Source organism: Hyperoodon ampullatus (assembly GCF_949752795.1).
Source record: "Hyperoodon ampullatus genome assembly, chromosome: 6".
NCBI classification, from domain to species: Eukaryota; Metazoa; Chordata; class Mammalia; order Artiodactyla; family Ziphiidae; genus Hyperoodon; species Hyperoodon ampullatus.
The window spans coordinates 7,501,548-7,523,977 of NC_136919.1; the positions used below are offsets into that span (position 1 = coordinate 7,501,548).

General features: G+C 52.1%; 2 protein-coding genes across 7 annotated transcripts in view; one reads left to right on the plus strand and one right to left on the minus strand.

The window, feature by feature from the left end:
• Positions 1-296: 296 nt before the first annotated feature.
• Positions 297-20,982, plus strand: DYNC2I2 (dynein 2 intermediate chain 2). The gene is given in 10 exon segments (XM_079706844.1): positions 297-383; positions 385-612; positions 11,964-12,212; positions 17,482-17,591; positions 18,085-18,242; positions 18,821-18,930; positions 19,346-19,513; positions 19,711-19,943; positions 20,276-20,433; positions 20,649-20,982. Coding segments are annotated over 10 exon segments (1,731 nt in total). The 5' UTR covers positions 297-305; the 3' UTR covers positions 20,888-20,982.
• Positions 20,980-22,430, minus strand: part of SPTAN1 (spectrin alpha, non-erythrocytic 1) — a gene marked incomplete at its 5' end in the record, with an annotated part of 58,763 nt that continues 57,312 nt past the window's right edge. For all 6 annotated transcript variants that reach the window (XM_079706839.1, XM_079706838.1, XM_079706842.1 and 3 more), the window contains 4 exons: positions 20,980-21,449; positions 21,765-21,912; positions 21,998-22,144; positions 22,232-22,285. In XM_079706839.1, the coding sequence (XP_079562965.1) occupies positions 21,324-21,449; positions 21,765-21,912; positions 21,998-22,144; positions 22,232-22,285 (475 nt within the window). In that variant the 3' untranslated portion in view covers positions 20,980-21,323. The remainder of the gene's footprint in view (positions 21,450-21,764; positions 21,913-21,997; positions 22,145-22,231; positions 22,286-22,430) is intronic.

The following is a 22,430-nucleotide window of genomic DNA, read 5'->3' on the forward strand; positions in this document are numbered from 1 at the left end:
CCGAGGCCCCACAACTCCAGCCCGCCGCGGCCACAGCCTCCCGCCCTCGCCTCTGCGCCTGGCGGCTCAGCGCCATCTTTGAACTTGGCACGAGCGCGTCGCTTCCGCACTTCCCTCCCCACCCAGAGTAGCCGCGCATGCCCCAAGCGGGCTCCCTCTGCGTTTGAGAATCCAGACTGGTATTGCTTGTCGCACCGTCGGAAAATAATAATTTATCTCTTCTTCTTGGGTCTTTGTGGGGGGCGGGAAGAGGAGAAGGAGGAGGAGGAGGGGGAAAACGAGGAGGTGCGCTGACAAATTCAAAAATGGCGCCGATAGCCTCACCTTCCCAGCCTTCCGCTCTGGAGGAGCGGGGGCGAAGGTTGCGTCGGACTGCGCCGGCGCCGGCGCCGGGGGTGGGGGGGGGGGTGGGGCGGAGCCGTCTCCACGGCAACCCTCGTGCAGCCGGGGCAGCTCTGCCGCGCGGGAAGCGCGGGTGCTGAGGCGCTGGCTTCAGGCGGGGCTGCGAGCACCGAGCGGCCCGAGCGGCCCGGGCCGCTGCAGGACGAGACCCTGGGTGTGGCGTCCGTGCCCTCGCAGTGGAGGGGCGTCCAGGGCATCCGCGGGGAGACGGTGAGGGCGCGGGCCTGGCTCGGGGCGACGTGGGCGGGAGGGCGAGGGGCCTCGCGCGGCTGCCGGGCCAGGTTCTGAGGTAACACCGTTTTACTTTTATATTTTAACTCGCAGAAACTAACCCTTTGGGATACCCTCGTCTCAATTTCCCCAGTCTTTGAATGGCAACGAAAGAGTTTTTCTTTAAAACCTCTAAAACCCCACGTTTTGAAGGATTTCGTGTGAACTGCGGTTTTTAGGCATTTCAAACTAACTTTTAGTTAAAAAACACGACCAAACTGCATTTTCAGGTCGAGAGACACCCATTTTCTAGTACGTAGTTTAATCCAAAGCACACAGACGAGGTGGTCTGAGATGAGGGCAGGGCTGCAGGGGGCCAGGGCTTCTGAGGGATCTGTGGGTAGACTTGGAGCCCCAGGGGCTGCGTCGGTGGCGATTCCTCCGTCACCAGTGGGCGAGCTCCCTCCCGGAGCTTACACGGGGCGCTTGTCTGCATCGGGCAGGAACCAAACAGTGTATGTAATAAATAAGTATGCTGTGTGTTAGAGGTGAGCAGTGGACATGGGCAAAAGAAAAAGGACGAGGGATTAGAAAGTCTGAGTTGGGGAGTGAGAGGTGGGCTGCAGGGCGGGCCTCGTGGAGAGAGTGATGTTTGAGCAAAAGGCCTTGGAGTGAGAGAGTTCGCCAAGTGGATACCTGAGGTATAACAGTCCAGGGAGCGCACACTGCAAGTGCAAAGGTCCTGGGGTTGGAGCCAGTCTGGTGTGTGGGAGGAGGCAGGTGGGGCTGGAGAGGAAAGAGAGGGGGAGAATCGTTCCAGGTGAGGTCAGAGAGGGTAAGGAGAGGCAGGTCAAGTATAGGGCTTGCTCATCATGGTAAGGATGTTGGCTTTTCCTCGGTGAAAATGAGCATTGCAAGGGGGCTGCATATTTCCCAGCAGAGGAAGCTCAGGCTTAGCTTGCCACACAGGTGTTCGAACCTGCAGAGGCCATGTCCTCACCGACACCAATCCCAATGAGGTTTCTATGGTGTACTCTTGAGGACAGGTTTCTTGCCTCAGGCCAGCAGTCTGCAGGTCTCAAGCCAGATTTCCTCTGGCTTCAAAGCACTTCACACTTCACCATGCTGGATAGAAATGGTTCTAGTTAAAAGCAAAGGCAGCGGATAGTTTAGTTATATCTATCCATCTTTACTGAAGGTAAATGTGTAATTCACATTCACTGGCTTTGAAAAAATACTTGAAATAGCTTTTGTTTGCTGAAGAGTCAGATTTAATTTAATTTAATTTTTTTTTTTTTTTGGCTGCGTTGGGTCTTTGTTGCTGCACGCGGGCTTTCTCTAATTGCGGCAAGCCAGCGCTACTGTTTGTTGCTGGTGTGCAGGCTTCTCATTGCAGGGGCTTCTCTTGTTGCAGAGCACGGGCTCTAGGTGCGCGGGCTTCGGTACTTGCAGCACGCAGGCTCTAGAGCTCAGGCTCACTAGTTGTGGCGCACGGGCTTAGTTGCTCCGCGGCATGTGGGACCTTCCCGAACCAGGGATCAAACCTGTGTTCCCTGCATTGGCAGGCAGATTCTTTTTTTTTTTTTTTTAAAGAAGATGTTGTTGGTAGGAGTTTATTAATTAATTTATTTATTTTTGCTGTGTTGGGTCTTCGTTTCTGTGCGAGGGCTTTCTCTAGTTGTGGCAAGTGGGGGCCACTCTTCATCACGGTGCGCAGGCCTCTCACTATTGCGGCCTCTCTTGTTGCGGAGCACAGGCTCCAGACGCGCAGGCTCAGTAGTTGTGGCTCACAGGCCTAGTTGCTCCGCGGCATGTGGGATCCTCCCAGACCAGGGCTCGAACCCGTGTCCCCTGCATTAGCAGGCAGATTCTCAACCACTGCGCCACCAGGGAAGCCCGGCAGGCGGATTCTTAACCACTGGGCCACTGGGGAAGTCCAAGATACAGATTTTAAAAGATTCCAGGTTGGGAACCACTGACTCAGTCTAACTTTTTACTTTTTTTTTTTTTAAACAAAGAATGAGATTGAGGCTTGTTGATTTTCTTGTAGCTATAGTTTTAACCCGTAGGGCTCTAAGAACTGATTCTAATACTTGAGGTGTAAAGGCTTTCATCTCAGGTGTTTCAGTTGAATCAGTCTTTCCTGTCTAATTAAGGAGATTCTTTATTAAGTTGTAAGACTGTTACAGGGGTCAGAGGAAAGTGGTAAATTGCTTTTTCCAAATTAACTTGTTTCTCTTTATAAAAGTTTCTGTGTCCAAAATTTAGAAAAAAATCTGGATAAGCAAAGACTGGAAATAAAAACCACCCCACAGTCTCATTCCCCAGGCGTTTGGTTTATACCTGCTCCTTTTTTGTTTTGTCTGTTTTCTCCCATTTTTGTTTTACAAAAACGGAATCACACTGTACATAATATTTTGTAGACCCACTTTTTTCACTCAGTACACCCTGAACATCTTTGTGTTTAAAATTTTTTTTATAACTTCATTTTATTTAATCAGTCCCTTTTGAAGGACTGTTTCCAATTTTTCTCTTATCGACAAACCCTGTGATGAGTGTTTTAGCTAAATTTGTATGCAGCTTCTTAATTTTTTTTTTGTAAGTTACTTTGGAAAAGCCGAAAATTGTTCTTTGCTTGGCCCACGTACTGGTGCGATATTGGAATGTACTTTTATGTCCCAGTGATGAATTTTTTTTTTTAAAGTATTAATGATCTTTGGCCTGATTTGACTTTTCTTGTCCTGTTTCAATTGGTTCACAGAGGGACAGGGTCCTGGACTTTGGGGCCAGTCTGTGGGTTTGAGTGCACAGACTCTTTGGGGGCTTGGCCTTGGGCCAGTCATGTGATGTCTTCTGCAAAATAGGTCTTGGTAGAATACTTCTGTGGGATTAAATGAGATGCTTCTCAGAAAACAGTTTGAGATCCCAGTTCTGTTCAGGTGAGGGGGATCCTGAGTGTCAGTGGTCAGTCAGCCAGTCAGCTGTTTGAGGTGAAGGGCTCCTGATCGCCTTGACCTTACTCATCTGCTTTCTCAAACTTGGCTGACCCTGGAATGCCCTGGAGAGTCTTGAAAAATATGAATGTCTGGTCCTTACCTCCAGTGATTCTGGTTTAATCGGTATGGTGTGACCTAGGAGTCTGGTTTTATAAAAGCTCCCCAGGTTATTCTAATGTGTGGCAAAACTTCAGAACCACTAATTTAATCCACCCTACTCTCCAGCAGAGTTACCTTTCTGAAGCCCATTCTGACCCTATCAGAATGTAGGGTGCATTTTTCCATTTTTTGTGGTGAGATACTTATAAAATTTACCATATTAAAGTGTAAATTCAGTGATATTAAGTACATTCACAGTGTGCAACCATCACTACCATCTAGTTCTAGAACTTTTTTATCAGCAGTTGCATTTTGGGCATTCCAGTCTGTCCCCTTTGGACTCTGAGCTCCCAGAGGGCAGGGTGTGGGTCTTGTGTGCTTTTGCATGTCCCAAAGGCCCCCAGGAAATACTGAATTGAATACTTTTCTTGTGTCCTGTCGTCCATGGGCATGATTGTGATGCATTTCTCCCCTCCTGCTTTGAATTAAACTTAGTTGCCTACCTGTCTGCGCCTCCCTCTCTCTGGGCCTGCTGCTGCTTCCTCCCCTTGGTGGGTTCTGTAGCATATGGAACCCCCTGCTGGAGGGTGTTTGTTTTTAACCTGGGGTTTGGCCTTTTACAGGTTTTCAAGAATTAGACTTGTGGTTCTCACCCTTTTGGAGTTTGCTAATAGTTTTGATACTAGGTTTTTTGTTTTTTTTTTTCCCCAAGGCACATGCAAAGACAACACCAGAATAGCCTGCAATAGTTATAACTCAAAGGTAGTGTGGCATAACATGGTCTCCCAGCTTCTTTGCAAATGTTGATCATCACTGTCTTCATTGGTTGACTCTCAGCTCCAAGTCATCCTTTGAGTAACTGTTTGCTGCCCTGATATACTCAAGAGGCAAGTTCAAGTAAACAGGAGGTCAGGGACTTCCCTGGTGGTCCAGTGGTTAAGAATCCGCCTTCCAGTGCAGGGGATGCAGATTCGATCCCTGGTCAGGGAACTAAGATCTTACATGCCGCGGGGCTACTGACCCTGTACGCCTCAACTAGAGAGCCCGTGTGCTTTGGAGCCCACGCGCCACAGCTAGAAAGAAGCCCATGAGCCACGACGAGGAGCCCACTCTGCAACTAAGACCCGACGTGGCCAAAAATAAATAAATAAATAATTTAAAAAAAATCCCCCAAAAACCAACAGCAAAAAGAACGGGAGGTCATACCTTGAAGTACCTTGATGTTGGTTCTGGGTTCAGTTACCCCCACACTCTTGGAAGTCTCACACCAGCGAGACAAGAGACAGTGTAATTGTCTATGTTGCATCACAAAATCTACTCCGCTCAACCTGGTTTTTTTTTTGGCTGTGCTGTGAGGCTTGCAGGATCTTAAGTTTCCTGACCAGGGATTGAACCCCGGCCCCAGCAGTGACAGTGCCAAGTCCTAACCACTGGACCTCCAGGGAATTCCCATCAACTTTATATCCAAGATAGTCCCATCATACAGCTGCTGCTAGTTAACATCAAAATGTATTTCACACCAGGGTCAAATTTTGTTGGTATGCTGATAAAGAGCCACTGAATTAGGTCAGGAGTCATCTCAGCTCCCATCACACCTGAGTATCATCAGGTGTGTGTATAAGACTCAGAAAGGAAAGGACATGGAAGGTAGGGCTGGGAAGAGAATCTGAGGGGAAGGGAAATTCTGGGAGGGAGGGAGGGAGGGGGAGCAGCAGTGAGCCTGAATGGATGTGGCAGTGACAGTGCCGAGCCATGTTCACATTGGCAGCATTTCTCAGCCCCTGGGGAGGAGCCCTGTCTCACCCCATCCTACCCCAGGTGAAACCTGGGTCCCCGGAGAAGGGGAAGGGGGGCGATATGAGCACTGTCTGCACCTCGAGGGCAGAGATGAGGGCTCTGGGGCCTGGGGTGTGGCCACGGGAAGTATATAGCTGAGGGGCTAGGCCCATATCTGGGGTCTGAGTGCCCTCCCCATGACATCACCTGGGGGCATGTTAGCAGAGCAAATTCTAGGACCCCATCCTAGACCTACTGAACCAGAAACTGTACAGGGAGGAAGCAGCAGTTTGTCTATTAGGAGCCTCCCGGTGATTCTGGGGCCCTGCTCATTGACGACGCTAGTCTAGAATGGTCTCTGAGGTCCTCTTCTACTCTGGAGTCAGGTGTGCGGCTCAGGTGGGTTTTGGGGGTGAAATGATGGGCTGTGTGCTCCGTATTTGCTGGTGGTGGTTACTGCCGAGGGGAGTGGGGGGGCTCAGCCTTCAACTGCACGGCGGCCCAGACCTCTGCCTACTCTCTGTGTGTTTCTGTATTTCCTCATCCAACCCCCATTTTAACAGATATTACAAAGGGGTGTGTGTGTCTCACAACTGATGTGTATATTTCATATAGTTTCCTGCTGAAGAGCTATTACTAAATAATTGGTATGTTTTATTTAATTATTTATTAAATTTATTTATTTAGATATATATTTTATTTTTGGCTGCGTTGGGTCTTCGTTGCTGCACACGAGCTTTCTCTAGTTGGGTGCGCGGGCTTCTCGTTGCAGTGGCTTCTCTTGTTGCAGAGCACGGGCTCTAGGCACCCAGGCTTCGGTAGTTGTGGCTCGAGGGTTCTAGAGCACAGGCTCAGTAGTTGTGGTGCACGGGCTTAGTTGCTGTGCAGCATGTGGAATCTTCCCGGACCAGGGCTTAAATCCATGTCCCCTGCATTGGCAGGGGGATTCTTAACCACTGCGCCACCAGGGAAGTCCCAGTTGGTATGTTTTATAATCAATAGTCAAGGAGATCTAGAAGGTATATTTTTAATAAGAAAGTGTGTTCTACTTACAACCTTGAAGTTTGTCCACTGCATGTTGACACTGTGTGAATGGGTTTCTTTTTTTTTAAATTTTATTTATTTATTTATTTATTTTAAAATTTTTGGCTGTGTTGGGTCTTCGTCGCTGCACATGGGCTTTCTCGAGTTGGCGGGGAGTGGGGGCTACTCTTCCTTGCGGTGCGCAGGCTTCTCATTGCGGTGGCTTCTCTTGTTGTGGAACATGGGCTCTAGGCGCGTGGGCTTCAGTAGTTGTGGCACGTGGGCTCAGTAGTTGTGGCTTGCGGGCTCTAGAGCGCAGGCTCAGTAATTGTGGCGCATGGGCTTAGTTGCTCCGCGGCATGTGGGATCTTCCTGGACCAGGGTTCGAACCCCTGTCCCCTGCATTGGCAGGAGGATTCTTAACCACTGTGCCACCAGGGAAGCCCCTGGCTGGACAGTTTCTGAATGATGAATCATGCGTAGGCACTGTTGACATGGGATTCCTTTAACCTTTGGGGCTGAAGGTGGGGAAGAGTCCAGTTCCCTCACAGAACACCCCTCTGGGCCACTGTTGCCACCTGTTGCTGGAGAGTGGCTGGTCGCCTGGCCCATGAGGGCCATTTCCTCAGTCATGAGAAGTGTTCCTGAAATTGATCGACCAGTCCTTGAGGCCAGCAGCGGCGTCTTATTTCCGAAGTGGGGCTTTGTGGGGTGGTGGTCTGGGAGACGGAGCCCTCCTGGGTATGGGTTAGGGCTCTGGCAGCAAGTAACAGAAACCAGCCAACCAGCTCCCGTTGGACGCTTTTCTTTAGGATGCGTAGGTGTCTCCTGGGCTTGGCATGGAGATGCAGCTGGTCCGGAGGAAGGGGCAGGAATCAGAAGCTAGGCGGCTTGGGACCCTCCCTCCACCTCTCAGCTCTCCTGTTGCCACACACCCCGTGAGGCCTATCTCTGCGCGTCTCCTGTCTGCACTGTGGCGCTGGCTGATTGTTGGCACTGTGTTTCAGTTCCACGCATGTGCCGTTTATCTTGTTGAGTCTTTGTCTCAGGTGTGAATTTCCCTGAGAGAACCCAGTTGGCCTGGCCTGGTTAGTCTCTGCTTCTCGTCCAGTCGGTAGCTACAGGCCTGGTGTTTGGGCCCAGCCTGCATCATGGGTAGGAAGTTTTTGGGAAAACTGGCCCCTATGGGGAGGACAGACTCTCTAGAAGGTATTTCCTCACCATTCTGGGCTCGGTTTCCTTCGTCAGCAAGATGCAGGAGCCCTGACATTCTGGGTGTCTGTAGGCTCTCTTGGGACCGGAGGGCAGGACTGCCACCTGGACTCTGCTCCCTGAGTCCCACCGGCTTCCTTCTCCGCTGAAGGCTGCACAGAGTTTGAGGATCTTGGTTTGGGAATGGTTCTCCTGTTTCTTGGCCACATGTCCCAGTGTGATCAAAGTCTGGCTGGGTCCCACCTGTTTTCCCCTGCGGTGCCTCTGAGGTGCAGAAGGCATGCGGCAGGCCCAGCATCCACAATGGTCACCTGCCCAGGGAGCAAGGATCCTGCTCACCCCGAATTCTTCCTCTCACCTCTTAGAGGGCTTATTATAGGAGCCACGCCCTGGCGACAGCCCCATGCTGCCTGGCATGGAAGGCACCACCCTGTATGTGGCGGCCGTGGGCAAGCCCTTCCCCCGGGAGCCTCCGGGCCTCATCCCTAGATGGGTCAGGGTCGGGTGAGTTATGTGTATCTCAAACCATGGGAACTGACTTAGGTGTCCCAGAGTGAAGAGAGAATAATAGTGGCTTCTTACCAGTTAACAGAAAAAAATTAATGGGTGCAGTGTCATTGGTTTTAAGTTTTTTAGTTAAGTTTTAGTTAAGTTTCCCTCCATAAATTTTCCTTAGTGTTTTGGCATCTGTTATTTGCCTGAATAAGCAAACAGCAAAGGAACACTAATAGCAATACCTGAAAAGTTAAGAGCTTGTTGTCTCTTTGGACATTTTTGCTTGTGGTTGTGACTTTACATTAATTTTTACATTAAGACATTCATGTAACATTCTCTTAGAAACATTGTTTTGAGTTCATCTGATGTGATTAGTGGCCAGGATTTTAGACTGAGAGAAAACACCTTGACTGAGAGATAATTCATTGTTGTGTGTCAGAATGCCTGGGTTCAAGCTCTGTTGTGATTGCCTCTTTGCTGTGTGACCTTGGGTGAGTTACTTAACTTCTCTGTGTCTCAGTGCTAACCTTAGAAACGCAAAAAATAGGATTTACTTTATAGGGTGGTCGTGAGCATGAATAAGATGATACAGGTAGGGGCTTCCTTGGTGGCGCAGTGGTTAAGAATCTGCCTGCCAATGCAGGGGAAACAGGTTCGACCCCTGGTCTGGGAAGATCCCACATGCCGCAGAGCAACTAAGCCTGTGCGCCACAACTACTGAGCCTGGCTCTAGAGCCCACGAGCCACAACTACTGAGCCCACATGCCGCAACTACTGAAGCCCGTGCTCCTAGAACCCATGCTCGGCAACAAGAGAAGCCACTGCAGTGAGAAGCCCACACACTACAATGAAGAGTAGACCCTGCTCGCCACAACTAGAGAAAGCCCACGGGCAGCAAGGAAGACCCAACACAGCCAAAAAAAAAAAAAGATGATACAGGTAAAGCTATGGGGACAGTGCCTCAATTAGCACTTAATAACTGGTACTGTTACAATCTTTGAGGCTTCCGGGGAGTTTGAGATTCACCCACAGTCTTTTAACATTTTGGCTTGGCATGTTTACTTTCTTTTTTTCTTTTTTTAAAAAAAATATTTATTTATTTATTTGGTTGTGCTGGCTCCTTAATTGTGATACGTGGGCTCCTTAGTTGTGGCATGCAAACTCTTGGTTGTGACATGAATGTGGGATCTAGTTCCCTGACCAGGGATCAAACCTGGGCCCCATGCATTGGGAGCTCGGAGTCTTAACCACTGTGCCACCAGGGAAATCCCATCGGCGTGTTTACTTTCTGATTCCTGTGCCCATCCATTGATTGATCAGTGTTCACACTCCCTCAGTGGACTCCTCGTCTTGTGGCTTCAAGTCACATCTGTGATTGGATGCTTTCTGGAGCCTCATGCCTTGTGACCAGTCTCAGAAATCCTCGACGCCTCCATGGGGATGTCTGAGAGGCATCTGTCTAAAGGGGGTCTAACAGAAAGCCTTCTGTGTTCTCTTCTCCTGGAATTTGCCCTCACTTTCAGTTCAGGGATACCCCATCCACTGGTTCTCATCATGGTCCTGTGGCTTATACTGCAAAGTAATCCCTAGGCCTTTGTCCTGGCCCACAGACTCTGTTGCCTGGACCTTGCCCTTGGGCTGCCCTCCTTCACCCTCTGCTCCCAGTTACGCTGCCTGCCGTCCAGCCTCTAAGCATGGGGCCTTTTCTTTGTACGGTTTTGTTCTGTTCTCCCCCCAACCCCTTCCTGGAACCCTTTTTCCTGCAGCTTTCCACTTGTCCTTCACACCTTAGCTCAAATGCCATCTCCCCAGAGGCTCCCTCGCCATCCCATCCCACTTGCCTCCCCAGCTGTTCCCTTCTCTCCCACACCTCCGTGTCCACCTAGCGCCACTTGTGTTCCATCATGTTTTTCTTGTGTGTTTATGTGTCTGTCCCCAACCTCTGTGTAAGCTCCTCGGGCACAGGAATCTTGCACGTTTGTTTTCTGCTATATCCATAATAGCCTGACAGCACCTGGCACGTAGATGTTGAATAGAGAAATAAAATGTGTGTGTGTATAGTATGAATGAACTTGTACTATCTGTTAAATACCATGCAAAGTGCTGGGGATGTAAAGATAGACAGGGTTCTTTCTTTCTTTTTATTCTTTTTAAAATTAATTAATTAATTAATTGATTTTTGGCTGTGCAGGGTCTTCGTTGCTGCGCGTGGGCTTTCTCTAGTTGTGGTGAGCGGGGACTACTCTTCGTTGTGGTGCGCGGGCTTCTCATTGTGGTGGCTTCTCTTGTTGCAGAGCACGGGCTCTAGGCACATGGACTTAAGTAGTTGCAGCAGGCGGGCTCAGTAGTTGTGGCTCACGGGCTCTAGAGCACAGGCTCAGTAGTTGTGGCACATGGGCTTAGTTCCTCCGTGGCATGTGGGAATCTTCCTGGACCAGGGCTCGAACCCACGTCCCCTGCATTGGCAGGCGGATTCTCAACCACGACGTCACCAGGGGAGCCCTGGGCTACTCTTCCTTGTGGTGTGCGGGTTTCTCATTGTGGTGGCTTCTCTTCTTTTTTTTTTTTTCTTTTTTTTCTTGTGGTGGCTTCTGTTGTTGCGGAGCATGGGCTCTAGGCACGTGGGCTTCAGTAGTTGTTGCACGTGGGCTCAGTAGTTGTGGCACACGGGCTTAGTTGCTCCGCGGCATGTGCGATCTTCCCAGACCAGGGCTTGAACCCGTGTCCCCTGCATTGGCAGGTGGGTTCTTAACCCCTGCTCCACCAGGGAAGTTCTTAGGCTGGAGGAGCTCAGAGTTTAATGGGAGATGGACAAGCAAAGAGAGAATTAAGTTGAATGTGAAGAGGAGCATGGTGACAAGTGCTGAGTTCTCCACGTTCTAACAAGAGCTACGCCTGTGTGCGGCCAGCCCCCTTCCTTCAGGCTTACTAACACTGTCCTGATGCCCAAGTCTGAGCAGAGAGCACAGGGGTCCAGGCCTCGTCACTGTCCTGTAGGTGTAGGTGCCTGGTAAATGGCCACATGAGCAGAGCCTCTTGTGGGTGACAGTCATCTCAGTGGTATCGGGGCCCTCACTTGGTAAAGATTGGTCATGTCCTCAAGAAAGGGAGGCTGCATCTCCTTCCCTGATCTGATGTCTGTCCTTCTGCCCAGATAAACAGGGGACAAGGAACTGGAGACAGGTGGCAGGGTGGAGAGGAGTGGCAGCTGGGGAGTACTCTGCCTTCTCCCAGCTAGCTCATCACAGACACATGTGTCCTTTGATCACGGTGGCACCTTGGAAGGTACCCTACTGGAGAGGGCTGGTTGCCAAGTTGGGGGAGAAGAGGGGTGTTCTGTTGGTGGCCAGGTCTGAGGTTCTTCAGCGCTGGCTAAGACAGCCACTGCTGGCTCTAAGATGACCTGGTTCTTCTTGATATCCGTATTTTCAAAAAGGGCCCTCCCTTGACCCCTCCAAAGAGTGTCACCGAAAGTCCTGGGTCAGGCCCTCACTGGGTCACCCCAAACCAATCACTGTGGCTGGGGGAGGGACCGAGTGCTCCGACTGGCTAGCTGGAGGTCAAGTATCCCTCTCAGTGGGTTGTCTTCACCCATGCCACAAAGAAAGATGGGCTAGTTACTAGAGGAAGGGGACAGACAGAATGAACTGCGGCCCGTTGTTATTTATCCTTGGGGGAGGATGAGTGCCCTGGGCAGGTGATGCTGGGAGTACGTCTGGCTGGTGACTGTGTTTCGATCTCCTTCTCCAGAAAAGTTGCCAGACGGCCAGCATTGCCACTGCTGAAGCGTCCGCCCAGACCCGGAAGCATGCAGATGCTGAGGTGCAGACCGAGGCCCCTGAGCCAGTCAGCCTGCAGTCTGTGCCCCAGTATGATGGCCCCCGGCTTGTGGCCTTTCTCCGGAGAGTGGAGGCCATGGTTACCCGAGAGCTGAACAAGAATTGGCAGAGCCACGCGTTTGACGGCTTCGAGGTGAACTGGTCCGAGCAGCAGCAGACGGTAGGGATGGGCTGGTTGTGGGCCTGGAATGCCTCAGGTTGAGGCTCTACCCCATTTTTAAGTCCTTCTTTTGTGCCATGCAAATAATAGTAACACCAGCAATAATAATAACAGCATTCACCGAGCTCTTACTTTTTGCCAGGTACTAAGCTGAGTTAAGAAGTCACTGGGCCTTCCCTGCTGCCCTTGAAGTAGGTGCCCTTGTTATCTCCATTTCACCGCTGGTAAGCGGTAGAGGCAGGATTTGAACCTGGACAGTCTGACTCTGGATCTTATTTTCTTAACCACTCAGCTGTGTTTCCCCAGGCACTCTCTGTGCCAACTCATCTGTCCCTCAGGACAACTGTATGAGGTAGTGCTATCCTGATCTCCATTTTATATTTATTTTTATTTTTTATTTTTTCTTGGCCGCGCTGAACAGTTTGTGGGATCTTAGTTCCCCGACCAGGGATCAGACCCGGGCCCCTGGCAGAATCGTAACCACTGGACTGCCAGGGAATTCCCATGATCTCCATTTTATAGATGAGAGTCAGAGGGGCTAAGGGACTTATCCACAGTCATACAGCTGTAAGTGGCTGAGCTGGAGTTTGAGTCCTGGTCTGTCTGGTCTCACTTCCATGCTCTAGTGACTTCAGCATCGCCAAGTCTTTCTGGTCTCAGGGCACAGCTCAGAGCTGTCACCCTGTCAACTCAAATGTCCAGTTGGGTACACAGCCTCTGCTTTGAGATCAGGTAACCTCTGAATGAAGGAGGGCCCCTTGGTGGCTTTTGCTCCACCCTGGTGTTGCCTGTGGACAGGCTGCTGAGCAGGCAGTAAAAACTTTTCTTATACAACGTTTTCTTCCTTTAGAAATGGAGATAATTCTGTATTCAGAGGTCATAAGCCCTCCTCTCCTCCCCTCCTCTTCTTGTATCTTCCTTCTATCTATTTCCAGATACATAGCTGCCCTGTTCCCACCAAATCGTTGATAGGTATGGGAAAGTCGGTTTATTTGAGAGAAATCCTCAAAATCCCTCTGAAAAATAGTTGCCAAGTCCACACCAAAGTGTGGAGTCATTGTATCTTTTTAAGCAGAGCACAAGAAGAAGGTAATGAATGTTAAAAGCTCAGCTCAGCCTGCCCCCTTTTACAGTTGCATTTAGAGAGGTTAAGCTTTTGTTCTTAACTGTTGAGGCTTTTCCACCCTTCTTCTGTGCATTAGTTTGGTCCACCTGTGTATTACTTTCTCCCCCTTTAAAGACTATTCTTTTCTGATCACAAAAGCAATACATGTTCATTATAATAAATTGAGTCGTCGCAGAAATACAGAACATGTAATACGTAGACAGTGAGTGGGAGCACTGGTTCAGAGGCCTTTCCCATGCTACACTGACACATAGCATTAGTGCTACTACGGTTGTCATTAAGAGCATTTTAAACAAAAATGGAAAGCACCGTACATTTTGTTTGTGACCTTTCTCACTCACCAGAGCTTTCCACGTCAGTTCCTGTAGAGGGGCCCCAGTCCCCGTATAACCTGCATCACGTCCCACTGCACAGACACACCAGCCTTTCTTGAGTCCCCTGTTGTTGGACATCCCAGCAGCAGCTTCACTTCTAGACACGTATCCTCCGGAAACACGTGAATGGGAGGGGGGTTGGGCAGCACCCTCTGGGTGGCCATGTGGCGTGCGGTCCCCTCATGGCCCTGAAGTTTCTTGCCTTTCTGAATGTTGGGCAGAGGAGTAGTGCTTTCAGATTTTGCTGTTATATGACAGAACTGAAGCGAATCTCTCTCTCACTGTTTTTCTTTTGCATCAATATTTTGATTAGTTCTTCCTGGTGGAATTACTGTTTTGGCTGACATGTCTGGTGGTTCTGTCTCTACTCCAGCTGTGTAGGTGTTGGCCTTGACATTTCACTGCCGTCCTTGGCTCTAGTAGCCCCGGAAAGCCTGAGATGCCACTCTTTTTTTCTTTTCTTTTATTTATTTATCATTTTTGGCTGCGTTGGGTCTTTGTGGCTGCATTGGGCCTTTGTTGCCACGCGCGGGCTTTCTCTAGTTGCGGTGAGCGGGCTTCTCATTGCAGTGGCTTCTCTTGTTGAGGAGCACGGGCTCTAGGTGCGTGGGCTTCAGTAGTTGTGGCTAGTGGGCTCTAGAGCTCAGGCTCAGTAGTTGTGGCGCACGGGCTTAGTTGCTCCCCAGCTGTGTGGGATCTTCCCAGACCAGGGCTTGAACCCGTGTCCCCTGCATTGGCAGGTGGATTCTTAACCACTGCACCACCAGGGAAGCCCTGAGATGCCACTCTTAATGAAGGTCTGTAACTTCACAATTCTAAAATCAGTGACAACATGGCTGAACACTTCAGAATTAGAGATGAGGAAGAGGTGACCCAGGGCGCCCCCTGAAACCTTTGACCTTTTTGCTGTGTCGTGTCCTGCCTCTTGTTTCCATGTGGGTGTGGCTGACTGCTGTGAGGCACTGTGACCAATCTTGGGGTCTTCTCTCTTCAGAAGCAAAGCCCATTCTGTGTTGTCAGGTTGCTACAGATGTCATCCATCTGTCTATCTCTCTATCTCTCTCTATATCCATTTATTTATTTATTTATTCATTCATTCATTCGTTCGTTCGTTCATTCATTCGGTATGCGGGCCTCCCACTGTTGTGGCCTCTCCCGTTGCAGAGCACAGGCTCCAGATGCGCAGGCTCAGCGGCCATGGCTCATGGGCCCAGCCGCTCCGTGGCATGTGGGATCTTTCCGGACCCGGGCATGAACCCGTGTCCCCTGCATTGGCAGGCGGACTGTCAACCACTGCGCCACCAGGGAAGCCCCATTTATTTATTTTTAATATTTATTTATTTGGCTGCACCGGCTCTTAGTTGTGGCACGCGGGATCTTCGTTGCCATGTGCAGGATCTTTAGTTGTGGCATGTGAACTCTTAGTTGAGGCATGTGGGATCTTAGTTCCCTGACCAGGGATCGAATCCCAGCCCCCAGCAGTGGAAACGTGGAGTCCTAACCACTGGACCTCCAGGGAATTCCCTATTACCATTTTTTAAATTGAAGTATAGTTAATTTACAATGTTGTGTTAGCTTCAGGTGTACAGCAAAGTGATTCAGTTATATATATATATATATATATATATATATATATATATATATTCTTTTTCAGATTCTTTTCCATTATAGACTTTTGTTTCCTTTATAACTGCTACATGATGTTTCACCATAAACTTTTTTTTCTGGAGTCAGGTTTGTTGAGGTATATTTTCCATACAAGTAAACTCATCCTGTGTGCTGTGTTGAATCTTGGCAAACACATACCCATCAGTGAAGGTATAGAACAGCCCATCTATCTTTTTCTTTTTTTTTTTTGGCTGCGTCGGGTCTTCGTTGCTGCCTGCGGGCTTTCTCTAGTTGCGGCGAGTGGGGGCTACTCTTTGTTGCAGTGTGTGAGCTTCTCATTGCGGTGGCTTCTCGTTGCAGAGCACGGGCTCTAGGCGCGCGAGCTTTAGTAGCTGCAGCACTCGGGCTCAGTAGTTGTGGCATGTGGGCTCAGTGGTTGTGGTACACGGGCTTCAGTAGTTGTGGCTCGCAGGCTCTGGAGTGCAGGCTCAGTAGTTGTGGTGCATGGGCTTATTTGCTTCGCGGCATGTGGGATCCTCCTGGACCAGGGATCGAACCCATGTCCCCTGCATTGGCAGGCGGATTCTTAACTACTGCGCCACCAGGGAAGTCCCGAGAACGGCCCATCTTTCCATCCCTCTGCGTTCTCATCTTTAGATTTTAAATTGTACTGATCATTGCAATTATAAATGGTGTTATGATACATTATGTATATAGTTTATTTTTAATATAAACTTTTATTAAATTTATAAAACATGCATAAACACATGCACAGATTACAAGTGTTCAAGTCCATACTTTTCACACAGTGAAAACATTTGTAGAACCAGGACCGAGATCAAGAAATGGAATGTCACCAGACCCCCAAAGGTTTTCTCATGCCCTCTCTACCTCCTGGCCCCACTGTATGGCTTTGTTTTAAAATAACAGATTTATTGAGATATAATTTACATCCCATATCATTCTCCATTTGAAGTGTACAGTTCAGTGAGTTTTAGTATATTTCCAGAGGTATGTAACCATTGCCACAGTCAGTTTTAGAACATTTTCATCACCTCCCCAAAACAAACTCCATATCCATTAGCAGTCAGTCCCCGTTTCCCCCGCACCTCCTGGCAACTGCTCCACTTTCTGTCTCTAGATTTGTCTCTTCTGGACATTTCATATAAATGGAATCATATAACAAGTGGTGTTTGTGATTGGCTGCTTCTGCTTATCAGACTGTTATCAAGGGTCCTTGTGTTGTAGCGTCTATCAGTGCATCATTCCTTTTATGGCTGAATCACACTCTGTTGTAGGGATATACCACACTCTGCTATTACGGATCAAGCTGTGAGCATTTGTGTACAAGTGTGTGTTTCCAGTTCTCTTGTGTATATACTTAGGAGTAGAATTGCTGGTCCATATGGTATCTCTAACATCTGAGGAGTTGCTAGACTGTTTTCCACAGCGGCTGCACTGTTCTGCATTCTCACTAGCAGTGCACAGTGCAGGTTCTTGCACTGTTCTGCATTCTCACTAGCAGTGCACAGTGTAGCTTCTTACAGATTTTGGATTCTTTCCATTGGATAGTTTCTTTATATGGGGTTATGAGGTCAAGAAGTGTGAAACTATTCACAGGAGTTTTGGTCTATGGTGCAAATACTTCCTGGAAAGTATCTGTGGTGCAAAATCCCTCGCCGTGGCCAGCATCGCCGGCCTTCTCATTAGCTGCTGCTGGCCACCTATAGGCTGAGAAACAAGGTGCCAGAGTTTAAAAAAAAATGTGTGTGTGTGTGTTTAAATACACGTAACATAAAATTTACCATTTTAACCATTTTTAACTGTACAATCCTGTGGCATTGAGTATATTCACATTGTTGTGCAACCATCACCACCGTCCAGCTTCAGAAGCCAAAGCTTTTGAAACAGATGTGAGTACAGGGTCCAGCTCTGATCTGGAGCCTGGCGTCTGTCTCAGTTTCCAAGGCCCTTCCTTCTGGGTTTCTGGAAGCATCCTGTTAGGGGAGATGTTGGGATGAAGGCTCCACACTTTCCCTTAGGGCTGGACGGTGGACTTGAATCACTTATAGGGATTGGGAGGCCCAAGGCTGTGTGTGCTTTTTGTTACACTGCTGGGTGGCTTTGGGGCTCAGGGTTGGGGATGATTTGTCTCTTGCAGGTGACCTGCCTCCACACCCTGGGCTACCCCCCAGCCCAAGAACAGGGTCTGCATGTGACTGGTGTCTCCTGGAGCACCACTGGCTCTGTGGTGGCCTGTGCCTATGGCCGGTGAGTGGCAGCAGGGCTGGGTGTGGGGCAATAGAAGGCCCTCAGACCCTCGTCTGAGCCTCTGTCTCCCCGTCTGTGCAGTAAGGGGTTGGCCCAGAGCTTGGCCTTTCTGGGAGTCTTCCTTCTCAAGGCTGCCTGGGCATCAGGTTGGCAGGAAAAGGGCAGGGAAGGGACTCCAAGTGCCCACCTGCCAGCACTGGGCAGTGAGCCCCTGGCCTGCCTCACCTGCTCCAAGAGCTGTCTCCTGATCTGCCCAGGTTCGCCCACCTGGAGATCCTTTTCCAGAGAAACTCATGCCCTCACGGTGCCTCAGAGGAGCCTCTGCCGCTTCGATACCCAGCACAGTGTCTGTGTGTGATGGGGCCACAGAGGCTCACCTGTTTGGGGGAGTAGGGGGTGAAGGTGGGTCAGGTGATAGGAGCACGGTGGGGGCAGGTGGGTTGGGATGAAGCCCAGGCCGAGGGGCCGAGCTCGCTGAGGCACGTCCGCGCAGGCTGGATGATGGGGACTGGAGCACGCTGAAGTCCTTTGTGTGCGCCTGGAATCTGGACCGGCGAGGCCTGAACCCGCAGCAGCCGTCGGTGGTGGTGGAGGTGCCCAGCGCCGTCATGTGCCTAGCCTTCCACCCCACGCAGCCATCCCACGTTGCAGGTGAGCCGACCAGCCTCAGTTGCCTCTGCTTCCCACCCTGCAGAGGGTGGCCAAAGCCCTCCCTTGGGCCCTCAGCCCCTGGTCATGGCCGGGGCAGGTCTGTGGGGGAAGCAGAGACCACAGGTGGTCCTGACCCCTGGGCTCAGGTGAGGATGCTGGGGGTGCCCGTGCTGGGTGCAGAGCTTGGAGGAGGCGGCAGGTCCTTAGCTGAGTCTTGAGGGGGTGTGGGCCGTGCAGAGGTGCGGCCTGGTCGGGACAAGAGGCAGGACGAAGCTGGCACCCTTGGGGAGTTGACAGAGGCGATGAGCTGTGCACGTTGGGGAAAGGGGGCAGGTGAAGCTGGAGGGAATGGAGGGTGCTGGGTGGGGGATGGTAGCCTGGCAGTGGGAGAAGCTTCCTGGGGTGGGGTACAGCAGGCTGGAGTGTGAGGCCCGGGGACCAGGACGTTTCTTCCTCAGGACTGTTTTCGAGAAAGTGGCCCCACGTCCTGGCTCAGTGGGTGGGAAGGGTGGGGGCTTGGCCAGGAAGCTGGGCTGCTGCGTGGGTCGGCTCCTGCCCAGGCCCTCTTGGTCCCACAGGGGGGCTGTACAATGGCGAGGTGCTGGTGTGGGACATGAGCCATCCGGAGGACCCACTCCTCTGGCGCACGGGCCTGACGGACGATGCGCACACAGACCCCGTGTACCAGGTCAGAGCGGCGGCCTGCCTGGCGGGTGGGGAAGCACGTCCTCCCGGCCTGCGCCTTGATGTCGCGGGCCTGCTCCACGACGCGGGGCAGGAGAGGGGGCGCCTGCTCGCCACAGCCAAGGAAGAAGGTCACCAGGGAGCTGGCAGTTGGAACAGCTGCCTCTGGCATTCTCGGAGCTCCCAGGCCATGAGTCACACCCGCCCCTTCCATCAGAGCCGCAGTCCCCACTGTCCTGGTTTTCTGCTGGGACTGGGGGGACCTTGGAACCCTCTGGTGGGTGAGGCGGCTCCCAGGCCTCCCCGCAGAAGTCTCCCTGGAAGAGAAGGGGAGCGGGGGAGGGGGGAGGGACACCTGGTTTTGCTGGGAGGTGGGGCAGGCGTCCTTTCTCAGCTCGGCCCTGCACACTGTTGTCCAGGTGGTTTGGCTCCCGGGTCCCCAGCACGGCCGCCGCTTCCAGGTGCTGAGCGTGGCCACTGATGGGAAGGTGCTGCTCTGGCTGGCGGTCGGGGCTGGCCGGCTGCAGCTCAGCAAGGGCTTCGCCCTGGCCATGCAGCAGCTCCCCAGGAGCACCAAGCTGAAGAAGGTACGCAGGGGTGAGGCTGCTGCCCTGGAAATGGGCCCCCGAGGCAGCCCCAGGCTGTGGGACCCCTGAGCCAGTGAGCCTGGGGGCAGGCAGGCGGGAGCCACTGAGGGCTACGGCGTCCACGCACGTGCCTGGGCTCCTTGGGGGCACCGTGAGCGGATTCCCTCAGCTCTGCCCTGCTGTTCTTTTCTCCACAGCCTCCCCGGGGGGAGACCGAGGTGGGTGCCACAGCAGTGGCTTTCTCCAGCTTTGACCCAAGCCTTTTCGTGCTGGGCACGGAAGGCGGCTTCCCGCTCAAGTGCTCCCTGGCAGCGGAGGAGCCTGCCCTCACACGGATGCCCAGCTCTGTGCCCCTGCGGGCCCCGGCACAGTTCACCTTCTCTCCCCACGGCGGCCCTGTTTACTCTGTGAGCTGCTCCCCTTTCCACAGGTAGGGAGGGCCGGAGCCTCCTCCATCAGCCACGGGGCCTCTGGCACAGGGAGGGTGAGGGAGTCCCACCAGGCCACACATAGCACTGCTTAAAGGATCTGCGGTCTGCCCTGGGCCTAGGTCTTCCCCGTTTGGGCCCCAGTATCCGAAGCTCCTGGGGTTGGCGCCAGGGAGCCGGCCCCTTACTTTCGAGGAGGACCCCAGGTTTGGGGGCCTCGGGAGGCCTCTCATGAGCCTGACAGCCCATGAGGAGTCTGGCAGGAAGCCCCCAGCTGCACCTGAATCCCCAGCGCTCATCCCCTGCCTGGCTGTCTGCCCTGCATCCCGTCTAGGAATCTCTTCCTGAGTGCAGGGACCGACGGCCACGTCCACCTGTACTCCATGCTGCAGGCCCAGCCCCTGACCTCCCTGCAGCTGTCCCACAAGTACCTGTTCGCTGTGCGCTGGTCCCCAGTGCGCCCTTTGGTGTTTGCGGCTGCTTCTGGGGAAGGTAGGAAATGGACACCAGGCTTGGATGCGTTGAAGTTGACATGAGCCCAGCCTGTACCTGGAACTCTGGGTTGGGGAGACCGTATGTGGGGTGAGGATGACTTTCCTTGTGTGGGGTGGAGAGCTGAACTGAGTAACAGACTGATCTTGTGCACAGGAGACTGTGAAGAGGCTGCTGCTCTGGGCCTCTCTTACCCCACGAATCTCTCCTTGAAGGTGATGTGCAGCTGTTTGATCTCCGGAAAAGCTCCCAGAAACCCACAGTTTCGATGAAGCAAACCCAGGATGAAAGCCCGGTCTACTGTCTTGAATTCAATCGTCAGCAGACTCAGCTTCTGGCTGCTGGCGATGCCAAGGGCATGGTAAAGGTGTGGCAGCTAAGCAGCGAGTTCACTGAACAAGGACCCCGGGAAACAGAGGACTTGGACCAACTGGCAGCAGAGGTGGCCACCTGAGGTGGGGGGAGTCCCAAGCACAGAGGCAGGTGGGGTGAGGCTACATCTGTGCTATATGTTTCTGATGGAAGCTGAATGAAGACACGACAGGCTTTGGGGGGAGTCATTTATTTGTCTTTTACGTGGAAACAGAAAATTGGGAGGGAGAACAAAAGAGGAACTAGCCAGCTGCTTAGATATTTCTGCAGTCGGAATGGGGCAGCCGGCTTCAAGACAGGAAGGGGTCCCCACAGCAACATGGCACTGGCGACTGGACCAGGAGCAGTTTACTGAAGCACCGTTTTCTACTAAGTCTTACCCCAAGCTAAGCAGGTTAAGGTTACAATGGAAAGCAACACTGGAGTATTTTTCTTAAGAGCACAGAGATGAGTTGACATGCAGCACGGCGAGGGCAGGGCAAGCAGCGTGGGCCAGGCTAACCTAGGAGCAGAGAGGATCAGTTCACGAAGAGCGAGCGGGTAAATTCAACGTAGTCAAAAGCAGTGGGGAGTTCGCGGCCCTTGCCGTCCACGTAGGGCTTCATGTGGGAGACGCAGTAGTCGGCTTGTTCCCGAGTCAGGTTCTGGAGGGCAGGGGGGCACCTGTCAGCCAAGCCCCCACCAGCCGTGCCCACTGAGGCTGGGGGACGAGGCTGACTTCAAGAACGTTCATGCCCAAGCTTCAGGACCTCTGCTGCTACGGCCTTTATTTAGCCTGGGCTGAGTTTCATCTGAAAATGGGGATAAAAGTGCCTGCACCCAGCAGCTAACGCTCAAAACTGGGGTATGTTACTCTAGACTCCGCTCTGCCCCTAACCGAGGGGGCAACCTTACCTGGGCTTCACTTTTCAAAGGAACCCCTCACCCCCACCCCAGGCTAGGGAAGCAGAGCCCCAGACCTGGTACAGCTCCTCCTTGGTCACATAAGGCTTCCCTTCGGAGCTCAGGGCCCGGAAGGCGCTCTCGATCTCCTCACTGGACTTGACGTTCTCGGTCTCACGGCTGATCATGAAGGCCATGTACTCTTGCAGGGAGACGTGGCCGTCCCTGGGGGGGCCAAGGTGCAGTGAGCAGGGAGGGTGCGGTAGGAGCCGTGTGCAGTGCTGCTTCTACCACGTTCCCTGATGCTCACCTGTTTGGATCCACAGTGTCCAAGATGGCCTCGAACTCGGGGTCGGGCTCCCCTTCCTCCACCATGGGCAGGTCATAGCCCAGGGAGCGCAGGCAGGACTTGAACTCCTGGTGGTTCAGCCGGCCAGACTTGTCCTTGTCAAAGTGTCTGTGGCACAAGGCCGAGGGCTCAGCACAGAGGCCCTGCTGCTGAGCCCGCCTCCCCCGCCAGGAAGGGTGCAACGCATATACTCACTTAAACATCATGCTGAATTCTTTGAGGGCCTCCTCGGTCACCCCGGTCGTGTTCCTGGAAAAAACAGAATTAGGGACCGAGATCCCCCGCCCCATACATCTGGTGACACCTGTCATCTCCCAGTACACTGACTGCTGGACGTGGGGGCGAGCCTGCTCCCACGGCCCCTGCTGCTGCCGTGCCCACCGGGGAAGCTGCA